This window comes from Mobula birostris, chromosome 15 (genome assembly GCF_030028105.1).
Source record: "Mobula birostris isolate sMobBir1 chromosome 15, sMobBir1.hap1, whole genome shotgun sequence".
NCBI classification, from domain to species: Eukaryota; Metazoa; Chordata; class Chondrichthyes; order Myliobatiformes; family Myliobatidae; genus Mobula; species Mobula birostris.
The window spans coordinates 51,172,151-51,191,149 of NC_092384.1; the positions used below are offsets into that span (position 1 = coordinate 51,172,151).

The window sequence follows — 18,999 nt, forward strand, 5'->3', positions numbered from 1 at the left end:
AGTCCACGAGCAGCGTGGGTGGGATCCTTCATGATGTTATTGGCCGTTTTCCAGCACTTTTCTCTACACATGTCCTTGACATCTGAAACTTTGACCAACTTCTATAGATATTTAGTGCAGAGTATATTGACTGATTGCATCACAGCCTGATATGAAAACTCCAAAACATTCAGAGGATTGACCACAAAAGAACAGCACAACCTCCCTACGTCACAGTTGAGTTTCTGTAATGATGACCAGTCAACTAATGGAGAAGTATATAATGGCCAAGCATATGGAGGACACACCAGAAATGAACAGCATATTGATGATCTCTCCTTGTATGGTGGTAACACGTTTACAAGTAAATTGCCAAGATCAAGTAAATTGCCGAGATCAGCAAACATCTCATCCCAACCAAAGTAAATTTTCATCAATACAAATATTGCATATGGAGAAATTGAAAATCATGGTGAATGCTCTTAAAAAGGTAAAAAAAACAATACATTGCACGAAATTATTACCCTGGAACCTACAAGTTAGATTTTATAATTACTAAGGTAAATCAAAGAAACTATGGAAAGACCATAACTCCTAACTTAGTAAACAATGACTTTTGAAATCTTACTTCATTCATTTTGAGGAGGTGACAAAATACAGGAGTGCAAAATGATACACAAACTGTAATTCTCCCCAAGGTGGGCTCTAGATTCTTTGGGAGTTCACTACATACACTGACAGGGTCTATCAACGGGTGATAATTCTAACTCTGACAGTTTGAAGCTCATAATCTCACACACTGATGTCAAAATTCTCCCAATGTGTCTTATTTACTCAACAATACTCAAATACATCACACTGCACTTTCTCCTCAAAGGCAAGTACTTGAACTCCAGGAACAAGTAGAATCTCAGTTCCATTTGGTGACTCCTCAACAATAATTTAACATAAACACCAAGATTAGATTGATCATATATTGCTTCAGCTCTGTCTCTTGCTATGATAACTTGATCTCCATGAACCATCCAATAAAACAAAGGTATTGGAAAACCTACCATTATAAATTGTAGATTGAAAAACTGAACTTTCACTATCAATACTGTACCAGGCAGTTCATGTGGAAATCCAGAAAGAACACCACACTGACAATAAACACCTGTCAAATCAATTTTTCTATGTTGGAAACCAATTTTATCTGTCATCATTTTCATTATTTTCTTGAAAATGATTCTTATTTGAAAGGGCATTAAATGGAGAAAGGCCGTACTATGGTGGACTGAGGAACGTGCAAGGGTAATTAGGGTTTTTAGAAAATTTGGAGATGTTGAGGAATGATTAAGAAAATGGAGGGGGGGATTTGTAGGGATCATAGCATTCCAGTATTGATTAAAGAAGGTAATATGACTGTTACTGCAAGAGAGAAGGTTGAGTTACTGGCTGGGCCATTTGCTGCAATTCATAACCATGATAATTTAAGTGAAGAGACTAAACAATATAGTGATAAGGTTCTAAGTGAATATCTTGATGTATTGGAAGCCAGCTGTAGCAATGTTTGTATTAGTGGTGTAGAGTTTCCATTGTAGGAATTTAAGGCGGCTATTAATAGCGCAGGTCAGATGTCTCCAGGAAAGGATGATACATGTTCTCCTATGGTTAAACATTTGAAATATTAAAATTTATTTCATATTTGGAGGTTAGGCCGCCTTCCTCCCTCATAGAAAATGGCGGCAGTATTGCCTACTCTAAAACCTGGGAAACCAATATCACTAATGTCTCATCTGTGTAAACTTATGAAACGTATGGTGATAGAGTGGTTGAATTATACTTTGGAAAGTGAGGTGATAGTGTTTTATCAGAGCAGATTTCAGAAGGATAGAAAGACTTTGGATTCAGTTTTATGTTTGGAAGATGATATTAGGGAAGCACAGGGAAATAAAGAAATTGTACTGGCAGCATTTTTCATATTGAAAAGGCAGATGATATGTTATAAAACAAAGGGCTTTTGATTAAGTGCTGGAAATCAGGAGTGAAGGAAAGACTATAATTTTGTTTTGAGTATTTTATTTGGACAGTCTATGCTGGTAAGGGTGGGTAAGGTATATTTCAGTTTCTATGAGATAGAGAATGAAACCCAACAAGGCATTATTTGTAGCACTTTATTATTTAATATTATGATTAATGATACTGTATTTTCTCTGAGATTTTTCTCAGCCATTCATGTCCAAAAAGTGCTGGCCCTCTGCTTTTCAACAGATAAACTCTAACTTCTGTGTTTAACTTCCATACATCACATTCACTTTGCCTTTCGGAGACACTTTTCCACCTACATAGGTCTTTAGCATTACTGAGATCTTCTCTCATGGTAGTTTTGAATACAATCTGTTGTAGTCATCCACTGAAATTATAGACAAGGTTGACCCTGTATCCAGCACCACTTTCAGTTTTACACCAGACACATCTATCGTGATCTGCTTCAGTTATACTGTGCAGTTCTAGGCAGAATGGCTCACCTTCGTCAGACCGTGATTCGGTTTCACATTCAGTCACTTGATGCAATTTCTTAGTTTTGTGTTTGAAACTTTTCACTGCGTGGTCTGTCCCTTTGGTTGTGCTTATTGTTTGCCTTGTACACTCTCTCGATGTGACCTTGTCTCTGACATTCTCAGCAAAGTTTTTCTTTGAACCAACAGGTTTGGCAGAACTTTGGAGGGTTAATGGCGTTGAACGGTGACTCCTTTGCATGCATCTTTGGAAACAGCTCTATTTCCACCTTCAATGTCTTTATTTTTCCCTTTTGCGGTTCTTTTGAAGACCCTGACCAGGAGTTACACACAGGCTTTGATTCTTTGTGGGAATGGGAATGGGACCTGTTCACGGGGTTCCACTACTGGCCATCATTTGACATGCCAAGGGTTTGGCCTGAGAGTCAGAACGAAGGGTCTCGGTCCGAAACGTCGACTGTACCTCTTCCTAGAGATGCTGCCTGGCCTGCTGCATTCACCAGCAACTTTGATGTGTGTTGTTTGAATTTCCAGCATCTGCAGAATTCCTCATGTTTGCATTCATACTTTGAATGGTTCCTTTTGTAAAATCTAAATCACTCAGCTACTACCAGTGGTTTAGGGTTCAAGTAATTTTGTAAAATTGTAACAATTTCATCAAACGTCTTGCTTGCTGGCTTTTCAGGAGTTATGAAGTTGCGTAAGGGCCTGTACATTTTAGAACCCATTACAGCGGTCCCCAACCACGGGGCCGCAGACCAGTACCAGGCCGCAAAGCATTTGCTACCGGGCCACGAGGAAACGATATGATTTGGCGATATGAGTCAGCTGCACCTTTCCTCATTCCCTGTCACGGGTGGCACCTTTCCTCATTCCCTGCTGGGCCGCGAGGAAACCTTTCCTCATTCCCTGTCACACACTGTTGAGCCATTACGCATGCGAGGTCATTACCCACGCGTCATCCATATCAGCGTGGGAAGAAATTCAACTCCTCGAGCTTGCAAATGACAGTGGGCTGAAAAGTATGTTTGACATAACATCTCTGCCAGTATTCTGGATCAAAATCAAGGCTAAATATCCTGAGATAGCCATGAAAGCACTGAAAACGTTGCTTCCATTTCCAACATATCTCTGCAACGAATGCAAGGAAAACTAAATTGCGGAATAGACTGGACATAAGGAACCCCCTTCGAGTATCGCTGTCTCCTGTCACCCCTTGATGGGACCGTGTTGTTGCAGGGAAACAAGCCCAGGGCTCCCACTGATTCAGCGATATTGGTGTGTTGCAATGATTTTATATGTTCATACAAGGAAAATATGTGCTGTGTGTTTAATATCCAAACGTTACTTAAAATGTTATGATGCTATTGACTTACTTATACAACCATATAATAATTACAGCACAGAAACAGACCATCTCGGCTCTTCTAGTCCGTGCTGAACGCTGCTCTCACCTAGTCCCACCAACCTGTACTCAACCCATAACCCTCCATTCCTTTCCTGTCCATATACCTATCCAATTTTTCGTTAAATGATAATATCGAACTTGCTTCTACCACTTCTACTGGAAGTTTGTTCAATACTTACTTCAAGCTCTCCTGTCCTCCCCTGATAATTGACTTATCACTATATTCATGCGAGGAAAATATGCGCTGTGTGTTTAATATTGAATTCGTTAGATAAACCCTTTTAGAAACGAAATTGAGTGTATTAGCCACTTATCATCTATATTCCGGTCGTGATCAACAACCCCCCCCCCCCCGAGCAGAACCGCCAAAAACGATTTGCTGGGGGAAAAAAATCGGCAGATACACGCATGGGCAGGTCACGCATGCGTACTGGTGCCCGCGCAAGGCTTCATGGTTATTGTAGTCTTTACAGGGTAATCACAACGTATTTGACTGCTACTCTTGTCCGTTGGCAACCCTACATCTCCCCACCCCCACCCCCGGGTTGGCCGGTCCGCAAGAATATTGCCAATATTAAACCGGTCCGCAGTGCAAAAAAGGTTGGGGACCCCTGAGCTAACAAGCGTGCATACTTTCTTCTCCTCATCCACGTTGTTCGTCTTACAGTACAGTTCAACTCTTTTGATATACGACTATCAGCCTTCATTCCCTGTATCAGATTTGTCAACATTCCTGACTAAAGCCCTCGCCACGTTATTTTCACTTTACCTTTGCTAGTTGCGCGTGTACTATGCAGTTACTTACACGTCCCTTTGTTAGCGTAGGTGTCTGCTTTCTCCATACCGTTTTAACTCTTTCCTCACGCTGTCTCATTCCGTACCTGTCGGTGCAGTTGGCGATATTCTCTGACGTTCGTACTCGTCTCCAATTTGTTGTATCTGTGCAACTACATATCAATTAACTAAAAGCCTGCACGCGGGCTTTAACTGGTGTATTCACCTGGGGTGATGGAGAGGGAGGAATGGAGAGAAGATCAATGCGCATAGGCAAGTTATCAGTCCATACGTAGTACTAAGGGAATTATTGCTCTGAAAGAAATATGTCACAACCACTGATTCGGTAGCGCAGCTGATGTGGTAATTGCGCTCATGAATATGCACGTATCAGCTAATTATTATTTCATTCTGATGGCATTTAGCTCCATTATTTTTTCCTGGTAGAGCTTGTTGAGACTTGAGCAAATCACAGTAACCTACTTGCATTCGGCTTTGCCTGAGAAATTAGACTGTCCAGTCAACTGACTGACAACTAGCGGTATTTTGTTTGATATTTAGTTATTCTTTTCAGCTGCAGTGTTGGCTTCATTTTCCATTTGAGTGTAATAACTAATGGCCCTGTTTGGTCTAGTGTTTATTGTTTTCCATTCCATCTAACTCTGTTTGCATTAAAGTCTGAACTATTGACCCGCTTCAGGGTCTCTCTTTCCCGGCACTCGGGCTATATCCGAACGTAGTGACAGCAAGTCTCAAGCACAGAAAGATGGACCCAGCAGAGTGAAATTAGCTGCCCTTGGCGCTGAGATTCATATTGATCAGGTAGGGGACAAGCTACCGGCAATTATCTGTTCTGAGTGAAGTTACAGAGACAATGAGGCAGATAATCTCGTGCCGACAAGCCCAGTCTCACCTGGAGGAACAGGTATCGTCCTTGGCCGCAAATGTTGAACAGCTCACCGCAGACAATCGGGCTCAGGTGGCTGCGATTTCCGCTCTCACTGCGGACAGCCACTAGCATTCTCGCCAACGCAACTGAGCAGCCTCGGGCCGCCTCAGTCCCACTCCCAGCATCTCGCAGGTTCTCTTTTTCTGCTGCCCCGACAATCTCTGCTACTAATACTCCCGCTCCCGGACCAGAACTGAGTCCCGCCTTCGGACCCCCACAGACTCCCGCGACTGCACAGGAACAGGGAATTCCACCATCTGGCAGATATTCTAATGATGCCGGTGACTGAAGGAATTTTATTACCCAATGCGAGCCGACATTCCAAGCCCAGCTTGGTCGTTTATGTGAGGATGCGCGAAAACTGGCGTACATGGTCAATCTCCTAGGTGGACCTCCACTCAGCCTGTTCGACGCTTAACGGAAGCAAGCATAGTCGTTCCGACATTTCGTGGCGGTGTTACGGAGATTTTTTGACATTCTAGTACGGGGTCAAGAGGCTGTCCACAAACTTGGACCTGCGCCAAGGTAGGAACAGTGAGAGCCTATGCATTCAAATTCCCCACACTTGCAGAGGAGACGGGTTGGAATGAGTGATCTCTCATCATTGCCTTCCAGCGTGGACTGAACGCGGAGGTCCGGTGTGAGAACCTGTCTGGGGCGAGCAGGATAGTTTGGATATCCTGATTAATCTAACTTTTCAAGTTAACGACTGGGTAACTGAGTGGCGCAGGGAAAGAATGTTTGAAACTTCCTCCGAATAGGAACTGATCAGCGTCTTTCCTCACCCACCCTCCATTCCTCACCGCCCATCCCATTGAGGAGCTTATGCAAGTAGGACTCTTGCACCTGTCTCAGGAGGAACGAGAGCGGCGCGGGAGAACATTGTGCCGATCCAGGACATTTCTGGGCGGCAGGTCAAAAGCGTCCAGTAAAAGAAGATGCACGTCAGCAGCGAGAGGAGTCCTGGCGGGTCAGTTCTCCCTTCAGTCGGCTTTCCCCAATTGTGTAATGCTCGAAGTTTCCTTATCGTGGAGGTCTCTGATCAATGAACTTGGAGTCTATCGACTCCGGTGCAGCCAGCAATCTCACAGACAAATCTCAATTTCAAAGGTGGGGAGTTCCAACTCGGGAATTAAGAGAAAAGATTAACGTCAAGGAGCTGAGCGGTCGACCTCTGGGCACCGACCAGAACCACTTTTCCACCGAACCCCTCCAAATGGTGCTCGAAGGCAACCATAGTGAACTACTCTCTTATCTGGTTGATTCGCCTGAAGCATCACTGGTACCTGGTCTCCCCCGGTTATCCCGACATACCCCACGAATCGATTTGTCTGAGTAGGGACCGGCATGCCTGTCTACCTGTCTGGGTCCAGCTCAGTCTCCGCTCCTTGAGTCCCCTCCGCTATCAGCTAAGGACGCAGGCCTGTCTGGGATTTGGCTGAATATGCGCATCTTCTTGAGGTTTTAAGTAAAAGGAAGGCCGTTCCCCACACCGGCCGTAACACTGTGCTGTATTACGTAATTGTGACTGAACTGCCGGGTTTAAGAGAAAAGAACGCCATATCAATGCCCTCATTAGTAAATAAGGATGTGTCATAATGATAACGCATCAATTTTCCTCGAACCAGCCACCGATATTCACAAAAGAAACGAGAATGCTAAGAAATTTCAATATTCGGTGCTAAATTTCAATAAGTGAACACGAATGAATCACCACTTGCCCCATTAAAATCAGTCCACTGCTGAGAATCAGACAATTGTTACAGTACAGGACATGGGCATTCAGTCCGTCTCTGGAAAGTTAGTATCCATCAGTCTACTGCGATAAGGATTTTTCCTGCAACACACATAAAAGTTGCTGGTGAACGCAGCAGGCCAGGCAGCATCTCTAGGAAGAGGTGCAGTCGACGTTTCAGGCCGAGACCCTTCGTCTAGTCCTGACGAAGGGTCTCGGCCTGAAACGTTGACTCCACCTCTTCCTAGAGATGCTGCCTGGCCTGCTGCGTTCACCAGCAACTTTTATGTGTGTTGCTTGAATTTCCAGCATCTGCAGAATTCCTGTTGTTAAGGATTTTTCCTGTTGCTTTTTACGTTACTCTTAAGGCTGATTTGTAATTCTGCGTCAAATGTACGCTGTAGGTGTACACATCCTACTCAAAGTGGAAGTATGAATACAATGACAAATAGGTTGTAGAGGTTGAGCTGGGGTGGTGGAGGAAAGCGATCAGCCGTAGTTTCTGGATATTATTGAATTTTCCAGCAATTAAACCTCTTTGCTCACAAGAATTAAAACCTTGACAATGAAACACTTCATCGATCCCTTTTTAATATCATTCAGGACAACGTACAGTGGGTATTTCAAACAAATCTAGGTAGACTCAGTAAATTTCAGTGACACCCTACTGCTGAGGGAACTGCTGCAAGGTGCAACTATACCGAAAATCCATGCATTTGTAATTATGCAAAGTGAAACTACAAACTGGACTGTTGCTGCATTACATGAATTTCGTGACTGATGTGGCATCATTTTAACCAATACAAAGTTGTTGGCAATCCCATCAATAAAAACTATACAACCTCCTCTGAAAGTTTCAGACACTTGACAATCGGATTAGTTCCTCAAAGACTGCTCAAGCGACACAAGTCCAACTCAAGGAAAGTACAGCATTTTAGTAGAAAACTCTTAGTATAAAATAACTTTCCGACAAAATGAAGGAACACATCTCGTGCGGCCAGAAGACTTTTCCCAAAGTGGGTGGAGTCCGTTTTTGAAATTGGTATCTCATCCATCTCGTATAAACTTGATCCAAAACCGAACACACAAAAAGCAGTTGAAAATGTACGGAACATAAACTAAAGTTGCCATTTGTAGTTATAAACGTCTAGTACACAAAGCGCAAATTCGCTTGAAGGTTACTATCTGTCAGGTAATATGGAACGGCATACCTGAACCTTTTCTGGAAACAAAACAGAAAATTGACTGAAAACACGACACCAAACTATTCACAGTTCTTAGCTAATCTGGAGCAGATGTTTTGAATTTGGGCATAAAGTGCACAGTTATAATTCGCAGATATGCCGAACTTCCAGTGGAACGTAACCGAGAACGACAGATACATCTGCAGAACGACAGATACATCTGCGTAGAGAGGGAACGATGATCAAACTCTCAGTCTGCAATGTTGTGCCTTGCACATTGAGAAGCTAACGACCTTGTACCTCTCCGATATCAGAACCCCTCTTCTGCAGTTCATATCCACTCCCCGGATAATTTGCATCCTTTCCCGCCTGATCTGTCTCTGTGAATTGCAGTCTGAGCCTTAAAACTCGCTCTGCCTTTCCCATACACCCGACGTTATTCCCCGATGAGACTCGAGTGTTTTCCTCGTTCTCACCTCTGCCAAGTACTTGACCCACCGCCAGAGACTCCACCTCGAAAACGTAGGAGTCTTTATCGAACCCCTCGCATCGCTGTGATCCTTCGCCACTGCAAACCTGTCGGACAGAGTCGTTTCATGTTAGATAACGTGAAGCAACCGCTCGCCGCCTGCACAGCCGATCCCCGAGGTCTGTCTAACCCGCCTGGATTTAGACCCCACTCGAAAATCTCGGTTTTAATTAGATTAAAAAGATGGGCGAATATATTGCGACGGGAAACCAGAAGCCGGTGTTGGGGCAAGAGTGACCCACCCACACCTGGCGATCCGAGCGAAAAACAATCACACATGAAAAAGCTCACGGCGGCATCTCAGATGAGTTGGAGACGATCAGTGTTGGGGACTGCGGCTCACCTGTAGCAGGAAGGCGAGGATTCCCAGACAGGAGAAGGTGAAACTACTCATCGGAGCCAAAGTGACTGTCCACGGATCCGTGTTGTGCCCGATCTCTGTTTTATTTGTGGGTTTCTCTCCGCTTTCGCTGCGCTGTGTCCTCTCCCCGCTGCTGCTTAACACAGACTTCCTCTTCTGATAAACATTCGGTAATTCTTCAACTTTAGGAGGCGTTTCCCTCTGTCTAGGACACGAGAAAATCTGTAGATGCTTGGAATCCAAAGCAACGCACACAATGTGCTGGAGTAACACAGTCGGCCAGGCAGCATCTATGGAAAAGAGTAAATAGTCGACGAGAGAGACCCTCTCTCATTCACTCATTGACAGGGTAACCTTGTTTATACTAACCCATGATTACCCTGGTTTTACCTCATCAGACATATTCCCCCTACCCCCACACCATTCCTGCGATTTAACAAGCTTCATTTCTCTCCTACCCACTTCTGACAAAAACTCATCAACACGAAACAGATGTGAACTGACCTGCTGGGTATTTCCAGCATTTTTCTCTTTCCCTTTTAGATTTTTAACATCCACATTTTTTTCTTCATATCTGATGTTTGTCTCTTTATCTGAACATTTCCTTCAGTGGACAAACTATTCAAATACAAACATGTGGTTCCACATATTTTTAGCCATTCAGTCAAGTTGATTCAGCAATCAAGTGGTAGCCAATGAGGGAAGTTACACATGGTTTGAATAAACTAAACAAAATCCTACATTTTTGTGAGCTTACTGAAACACATCCATTAGCTTCTAGGGAACTATTTGGGGGAGTTTCTTTGGCATATTTTTGCATCACATTAGTAACGGAGTCAATATTTCATTAGTAGTTAGCCACTTTGGGATATCCACTCAACAACTGTGTCTCTTTTACAGCCCAGCAGGAAAGTCCTGAAGAGGGAACTAAACGACGAGAGAGGTTAGACATAATGATTCATATCTATGTGTTTTTATTGTATTTTACCACTTGGCCCTTGATAGAGGCACTGAAGCATGGAAGGAAGGCAATTTATGACAGATGTTTACAGTGCTAATGCCTGACTGTAGTAAGTAAACAGTTATGGTCAATCAAACAAAACCCAGCCATCTGACATTGCACAAGATAAAGATGTCTTTCTGTTCAACACTGTCATGTGCTGTAGGACTTTTTGTTTAATAAAGAACTTGTAGAATCTTCAGTACTTTCCTGAGCAATGAAGAAGACTCCTCCGCTATCAGTTAACAAAATCATGCCTGATCTACCACAACACCATTTTACTCATATTTGTATTCATAAATCTATTGATTACCATTTTAAATGTAATGACTGATCATGCCTGATGATCTAGAGCAGGGATTCCCAACTGTTTTTATACTTTGGACCCTAAACGTTAACTGACGGGTCTGTGGAATACTGTTTGTGTACCCCTGTCTAAACTAGGGAATTCCATATATCTGAACCTTTTTAGAGAATTCTCCTCATTGCAGTAACTCCTTAGCTGGACAAATAGCTGTTCTGCATTTCCCTGGTCAAGCATTTAAGAATGTTCTATGTCTCAATGGGGACAGATCTTCTTAGAGTCATACATCTCAGAAATAGCCCTTGGGCTCATGAAGTCCATGCTGAAAGTACCATTTACCCTCGTCCCATTTTATTCTCCTTATCAACTCTCCTCAGATTCTAGCACTGACCCATACACAAGGAGCCATTTACCATATCAATTCACCTCCCAACCCATGCTTCCTTGGAACATGGGAGGAAACAGGAGCACACTGTTGACTGGGAATCCCATACTGTAAAAGGACTAGGGAATTCCATACTGTAAGTGTGTTCAGGAAAGTTTCCTTCATCAGTACATAGAAGTCCTGAAGAGAGAACATGTGAAACTGGATATGCTGTTAGGGGATGAGTCAGGGCAAGTGACAGAAGTTTCTGTAGAGGAACAGTGAACACAATGCCATTAGTTTCAAAGTAAATATGTAAAGAGATAGGTCTGGTCCATGGGTTCAGATTCTAAATTGGAGAAATTATCTTGCAAATGTGGATTGAGACAGGCTGCTTTCAGGCAAAGGTGTACCTGGAAAATGAGAGGTTCAAAAATGAAATTCTGAGAGTACAAAGCTTGTATATGCCTGTCAGAATAAAAGATAATGATAACAATTGTAAGGTATCTTGGTTTTCAAAAGATATTGAGGCCCCGATTAAGAGAGAAAAGGAGGTGCATAGCAGGTATAGGCATGTAGGAACAAATGAGGTACTTATGGAGTACAAGAAATGCAAGAGGACACTTAAGAAAAAAATCAGGAAGTCTAAAAGAAGGCATCAAGTTCCTCTCGCAGATAAGGTGAAGGAGAATGCTAAGGGATTCTACAGGTATGTGAAGAGCAAAAGGACTGCTAGGGACAAAATTGGTCCTCTGGAAGACCAGAATGGTTATCCAAGCATGGAGCCAAAACAGATAGGGGAGAACTTAAATGTATTCTTGACATCTCTATTTACTCGGGAGATACAGAGACTATAGAAGTGAGGCAAAGTGGTGTCAACATCATAGACCCTGTACAGATTATGGAGGAGGTGGTGTTTGCTACTCAGTGGCAAATCAGGGTGGATAAATCCCCAGAGTCTGACAAGGTGTCTCCTCAGATCCTATGGGAGGCAAGTGCAGAAATTGCCGGAGCCTTAGCAGAGGTATTTAAAACATTCTTAGTGACAGAGGATTGGAGAATAGCCACTGTTGTTCTGCTGTTTAAAAAATAGAAACCAGGAAATTTTAGGCCAGTGAGTCTGAATCAGATGTGGGAAAGTTGTTGGAAGGTATTCTAAGGGATTGGATATACAAGTATTTTGGACAGACATGGACTGATTAAGGTTAGTCAGCAGAGCTTTGTGTGTGTTAGGCCATGTCCAATCAATCTTGTAGAGTTTTTTGAGGAAGTTACCGGGAAAGTGGATGAAGGCAAGGCAGTGGATGTTGTCTACATGGGCCTTAGTAAAGTATTTGACAAAGTCTTGCATGGGAGGTTGGTCAAGAAGATTCAGTCGCTGAGCATTCAGGATGAGGTTGTAAATTGGATTAGACATTAGCTTTGTCGGAGAAGCCAGAGAGTGGTAGTAGAGGATTGCCTCTCTGATTGGAGGCCAGTGGCTAGTGGAGTGCTACAGGGATCGGTGCTAGGTCCATTGTTGTTTGTCATCGATAGCAATGATCTGAATTAGATAATGTGGTGAACTGGATCAGCAGATTTGAGGATGACGTCAGGTTTTGGGGGTATAGTGGACAGTGAAGCCAGCTATCATGGCTTGCAGAGGGATCTGCATCAGATGGAAAAATGGGCTGAAAAATGGCAGGTGGGGACTGCCCATTAGCGTGGTCAAACCAAGGGAAAGTCTGGCTGAGCAGTTATCCCGATCTGCTTGGGAAATAGTAAGAGAACTGAGAAAACAGGGGGCGGGAGGAGGATGAGAGAAGGATATTAGAAAGAGACTGTGAGTTCTCCAAAGACAGCCCTCACCTCCTCCAGAAGAGCCATAAGGTTTGGCTAACTTTAAAAGTGCTGATAAACTAAACGGAAGCAAAACTAGATGGTAATATACCTATCTCAAGGAATACGTATTATAATGTGGATTTTATATTACTCAATTTTTTTATTCATTCATTCACTCCTTTTCCCCACCTAAATGAGAATATATATATGGGAGGAATACACAGGGAAATCATTTCTGTGTAATGGACATAGATTTTTTTACTTACTTTTCTAGGTACTGCAGCGGGGGCCCTTAACTCACAGGTAGGAGGGGCTATCCCCCACGGCTAGACATTTCCTCTAGTTCACCCAGGGTAATCTAGAGACCCCAGCCTTGGAATCACACCTTGGTTACATTTTTTTTATTATTCGCGTTTCTTGGTTATTTGTTCAAAGAGTAGATCGATCAAGTTATATTCTGCAAATTTCAATGATATACTGAAAGATAAATACACATGGCTAAGGACAAAGTAAAATTCATTTCTTTTAATGTCAATGGGCTATTAAATCCAATCAAACGAAGTAAAATTCTCTCAAAAATGAAAAAAGAACAAGCCCATGTAGTATATTTACAGGAAACTCACTTAAGTAAAAATGAGCATAGAAAATTAAAGAGAATGGGCTTCACTAATTTGTTTTTCTCCTCATATAAATCAGGACATAGACGAGGAGTTGCTATTCTCATCTCATGCAAGCTAAATTTTGAAAAAGTATTTGAAATGGGAGCTAAGAAGGGCAGATATATTCTGGTAAGGGGGAATATAGATGGAAATCCAGTTACTTTATTGAATATATATGCACCCCCAGGAAGTGATATTAGTTTCTTCCAGAAAATTACTAATATTATGGTAACAGAAACAGAAAGTCTCTTGATATGTGGGGGAGACTTAAATTTACAATTACAACCAAAGCTAGACTCTTCCAATAGAAAAACTTATGAAACAAAGTCCTTTCATAAGAAAGTTAACACTCTTTTGAGGATGTTGGTCTAATTGATACATGGAGGGATCTTTTCCCCGATAGAAGGGATTACACTCATTATTCTGCCCCTTGTTCCGTATATACAAGAATAGACTATTTCATAACATTTGGAAAAGATAGAGACAAAATAAACACCTGTGGAATTGGGATAATAGATGTAAGTGACCATGCACCTATATATTTATCTGTTGATTTTGACCTACACCCAAAGAATACTATTTGGAAACTAAATTCAAGTCTACTCAATGATCCCTATTTTAAGGAAGAAATTAAAAAAGAAATTGGTCTTTACTTAGAATTCAATGATAATGGAGAGGTTTCACCTCCCATTTTATGGGACACTATGAAGGCTGTCTTAAGAGGGAAAGTTATAGTGGTATCTTCATATAAGAATAAAATAAGGAATACAACATTAGAGAAATTACAAAATAAGCTGAAGGAACTAGAAAAAAGCACAAATTGAGTTTGGCACAGGATACACTAGAGAAAATTTTAGAAATTAGGAATGATATTAATAGTTTGGTTACACAAGAAATTAGAAAAAAAATTATTGTTTCTGAAACAGAGACACTATGAAAGTGGATCTAAATCTATGAAAATAGTGGAAACTGAAAAAAAAATAGCAGAAAATACAATTCATAGAATTAGGGATCCAAGAACAAGTGATAAAAATAATAAGCTCAGTGAAATTCAAGCAGCTTTTGAAATGCTTTACAAAACTCTATATTCCAAAGCTCCAGGGGGAAGCATAGCCCAGATTGACACCTTCCTGAATTCTTTAGAGTTACCCACTTTAAGCCAAGAACAAAATAGAACGATGACTGCTGACATAACTGAAGCTGAACTAAAAACTGCAATTAGTAGGCTTAAATTAAGCAAGTCACCAGGATCAGATGGATATACGGCAGAGTGGTATAAAGAGTTTAGAAGTGAGTTAGTTCCTGTTTTACACCCCACACTGAACTGGGCCCTAAGAAAGGCGCAAATTCCACCCAGCTGGAAGGAGGCGATAATCTCAGCTGTACCGAAAGGCAAGGATAAAATGGAATGTGGGTCATTTAGACCAATATCTGTTCTTAATGTGGATTATAGAATATTTACCTCCATCATGGCCAAATGATTAGAAGAGTTTCTACCCACACTGATACATAATGATCAGACAGGTTTCATACAACAACGCCAAACACAAGACAATATATGAAGGACACTTCACATTATGGATTATATAAAAAAAATAAATTGAAGCAATAGTGATAAGCGTGGACGCTGAAAAGACATTTGATTCGGTTAATTGGAATTTTCTTTACAGAGTTTTACATTGATTTGGTCTACGTGACACAATTATTAAAACTATACCGGCACTATAGGACAATCCTACTGCTAGAATTAAAATCAATGGATATTTATCTAATAGTTTTACCCTAGAAAGGGGCATGAGGCAGGGTTGTGCATGGTCACCGCTACTCTTCGCATTATATCTGGAACCATTAGCTCAATACATCAGACAAAATGAAGATATCAGGGGAATTACTATTAAAGGGACAGAGCATAAATTGCCCTGTTACGCGGATGACATTTTGATCTATCTAGAGCAACCAACATACTCTATACCTAAATTGATGCAATCATTTGAACAATATAGCTAATTACAGTATCAGGATACAAGATTAACATAGATAAAACCCAACTACTTTCATATAACTATAGCCCACCAAGAGAAATTGAAAGTAGATATCCTTGGGCACGGCAAACAGAGTCTGTCAAATATTTGGGCATCATTATGCCAAAAGATTTGGCAAAATTATCAGAATGCAATTATCAGCCTATATATATATATATATATATATATATATAAATTAAGGGAGATATAACAAGATGGAACCTAATTCCTTTTCTTGGTCTCAATTCAAGGATTGGATCTATTAAAATGAATATACTGTCCAGACTACTATATCTCTTTCAGACCCTACCAATAGAGATTAACCAAAATCATTTCAATGAATGGAACAAGATGCTATCAAGATATATATGGCAAGGTAAAAGGCCTAGAATTTGTCTCAAGACTTTGCAATTAGCTAAGGAAAAGTGGGGGATGGGGCCTACCTTCTCTTAGAGATTACTATTTTGCAGCACAGTTGAGAGCCATGATATGTTGGTGCAATCCATCATATGACGCTCAATGGAAAAACATTGAGGAGAGGATACTTTCCATCCCCATACAGGCAATTTTGGCTGATAACAACTACAAAGTTACATAAATACTGTTGATAACCCATGGCTGAAATGGACTCTTAAAATATGGAAAACTATTATAAAAGGATATAAACCAGAGAGAGACATTGCAATTCTTAAATGGTGTGCATATGACTCAGATTTTACGCTGAGCAAACTGAATGCTAGATTTAAGGACTGGACAACTAAAGGAATAACAGCTATTTGCAGTATAATGAAAGGAGAAACATTGTTCAGTTTTGAAATGCTGAAAGAGAAACACTTGTTAGAAAAACAAGACTTTTATCGACATTTACAGATGTGACAGTACGGTTAAAAATGTAACCAAGGCAAGTACATGTTTGATAGAGCTACTTAGAAAAGCATACAATTCAGACAAAGGTAGTAGAATAACTTCAAGCGTGTATAAGGGTTTGTCAAATCTTGAAACACATTCGATTTCATACATTAAAACAAAATGGGAGAAGGAAGGAGGGATAATAATATCTGAGGAAGAATGGACAATAATATGGAGGTATCAATGGAAGTGTACCAGTTCACAGAACTGGAGAGAGTTCGGGTGGAAAAACTTGATAAGATATTTTATTACATCTTCTCAGAAATCCCATTATGATAGTAACTTCCCGGTTTGCTGGAGAAATTGTGGAAATCAAAATGCATACCATTATCATATTTTCTGGGAATGCCCCAGTATCAAAGACTATTGGAGTGGGACACACAATGCCCTACAAGACATCTTTAAATGTGAAATACCCTTAGAAAGTAAGACCATATAATTTGGGTATATACCTCAAGAATGGTTGAAAAGAGACAAATATTTAATGAATATACTGCTGGTGGCTGGTAAAAAGACCCTTACCAGGAAATGGTTATCACAGGAGAGCCCAACTTTAAATGTATGGATGGAAATTACAATGGACATTTACAAAATGGAGAAGATAACAACATTTGTTAATCATAAGTTGGAACAATTTGATTCACACTAGGAAAAATGGTTTAACTGCATAACACCTCATAGGCCTGATTTTATTCTCACAAGTCAATGAATATGTTGTAAAAAAAAATCACTCTCTACTTTGCATATAATTTTCTTCTTTTGATTGTTCTTTCTTTCCTCTCCTTTCTATAAGTGTATACCTCAGATAAATATTATGTGGAGATTTGTGACAAATATGACTATACGATATATATGTACAGTATCTGAAATGTATCTTATGGAAAGTTTTGTTTGATGATGAACTTCAATAAAAAATAAATTACAAAAGAAAAATGGCAGATGGAATTTAATGCAGAGAAGTGCAAAGTCTTGCACTTTACCAAGCAGGATAGGTCTTACAGTGATCAGTAAGGCACTGAAGAGCATGGTAGAACAAAGGGATCTGGGAATACAGGCACATAATTCATTGAGTGTGGCATCACAGTTAGACAGGGTCATAAAGAAAGCTTTGGGCAAATGGCCTTTATAAATCAATGTATTGAGTACAGAAGAGGGATGTTATATTGAAGTTGTATAAGACGATAGTGAGGTACATTTTGGAGTATTGTGTGTAGTTTTGGTCACCTACATACTGGAAAGATGTAAACAAGGTTGAAAGAGTACAGAGAAAATTTACAAAGTTGTTGCCAGTCAGATTGTCATAATGGGGGCACTGGTGGCAGACCCAAATGCAAGACACAGATACTGAAGTACTAGGAACTGGACATGGCTAGAGACTAGTGTTAGGGACGTGACTGGATGCAGACTAGGAGCTGAGACAAGAACACAGACTTGGGCTAGGATTTGACTAGGAAAGCGGGACCTGGACGAGGAACTAGGAACTAGGAGCCTGTACAAGGACTCCAAGCCAGAGACTGGCCAAGGACCCAGAACCTTGGACTTGACTCGGGCTCGGACTCCAGAACTAGGCGAGGACAAGACATGGCTACAGGATGAGGAGTGGCAACAGGACTGGACGTGAGACTCCTGGACAGGACAAGGAAACCCCAGCACTGGGCTGGGCAAGGTACTCCTGGGCTGGGCGAGACACATGGACAAGACGAGAACACAAATCCACTGCTTGGCCAGGACAAGTTTCTTGGATCGTGGCTAGGACTGGACGAGACAGGAATGCAGAGCCTTGGTCAAGGGAGAGACAGGAACATGGAACACAGAGCCAGGACCCCTCCTTGGAACAGGACATAGGGCCGGGACTCATACACAGAATGCAGAATACAATGAGACAGTTCCCAACACAAGGTAGCAGCAGACAGCCAGACCTACCCAGCGAAGGCATGGATATAGATGCTTCTCAACACTAGGTAGCGGCAAACGGCCGGATCTACCTAGAGAAGGCGAGGACATAAAGACAGATCCCAACACTAGGTAGCAGCAAAAGGCCAGACATACCTAGTGAAGGCGTGGACACAGAGGCAGTTCAAAACAACGATAGACAGTTCCTTATCTTGCTCCAGCAATTGAAATTGACAGCAGTGCAGATGAGGGTTACAGGCGAGGTGAGGCTTGAGGCAAGGCAACAGAAGACAAGGGAAGGGAAGGGATACAGACAGGGGGTTTGGACAGGAACAATCCAGCAGCCAGAGTCGTCTTCTTCTTCTTCTTCTTCTTCTTCTTCTTCTTCTTCCTGTTTAGACGCATCTAGGCATATTACAGCCCTCCACAGGATGTATAATAAATTATAGAACTTCAAGGAACTCAAATTCTCGAATACAACCTAGTCTCACATATAGACTGAATAATAGACTCTTCAATCAGATGTTGATTCTCTTGATGGCCAAACAAAGATTTAATAGAAAACCAAAATAAATTTAAGCCAGATAGCCTCTTGAACAACATGCTTC

The 18,999-nt window shown here is 41.4% G+C and overlaps 1 protein-coding gene across 2 annotated transcripts in view; it reads right to left on the reverse strand.

The window, feature by feature from the left end:
- LOC140210628 (cadherin-1-like) overlaps positions 1 to 9,562 on the reverse strand; it is a 59,147-nt gene extending 49,585 nt beyond the window's left edge. For both annotated transcript variants that reach the window (XM_072279759.1, XM_072279760.1), the window contains exons 1-2: positions 9,403 to 9,562; positions 9,007 to 9,106 (exon numbers count right to left, since the gene is read on the reverse strand). In XM_072279759.1, the coding sequence (XP_072135860.1) occupies positions 9,007 to 9,106; positions 9,403 to 9,453 (151 nt within the window). In that variant the 5' untranslated portion in view covers positions 9,454 to 9,562. The remainder of the gene's footprint in view (positions 1 to 9,006; positions 9,107 to 9,402) is intronic.
- Positions 9,563 to 18,999: the final 9,437 nt, after the last annotated feature.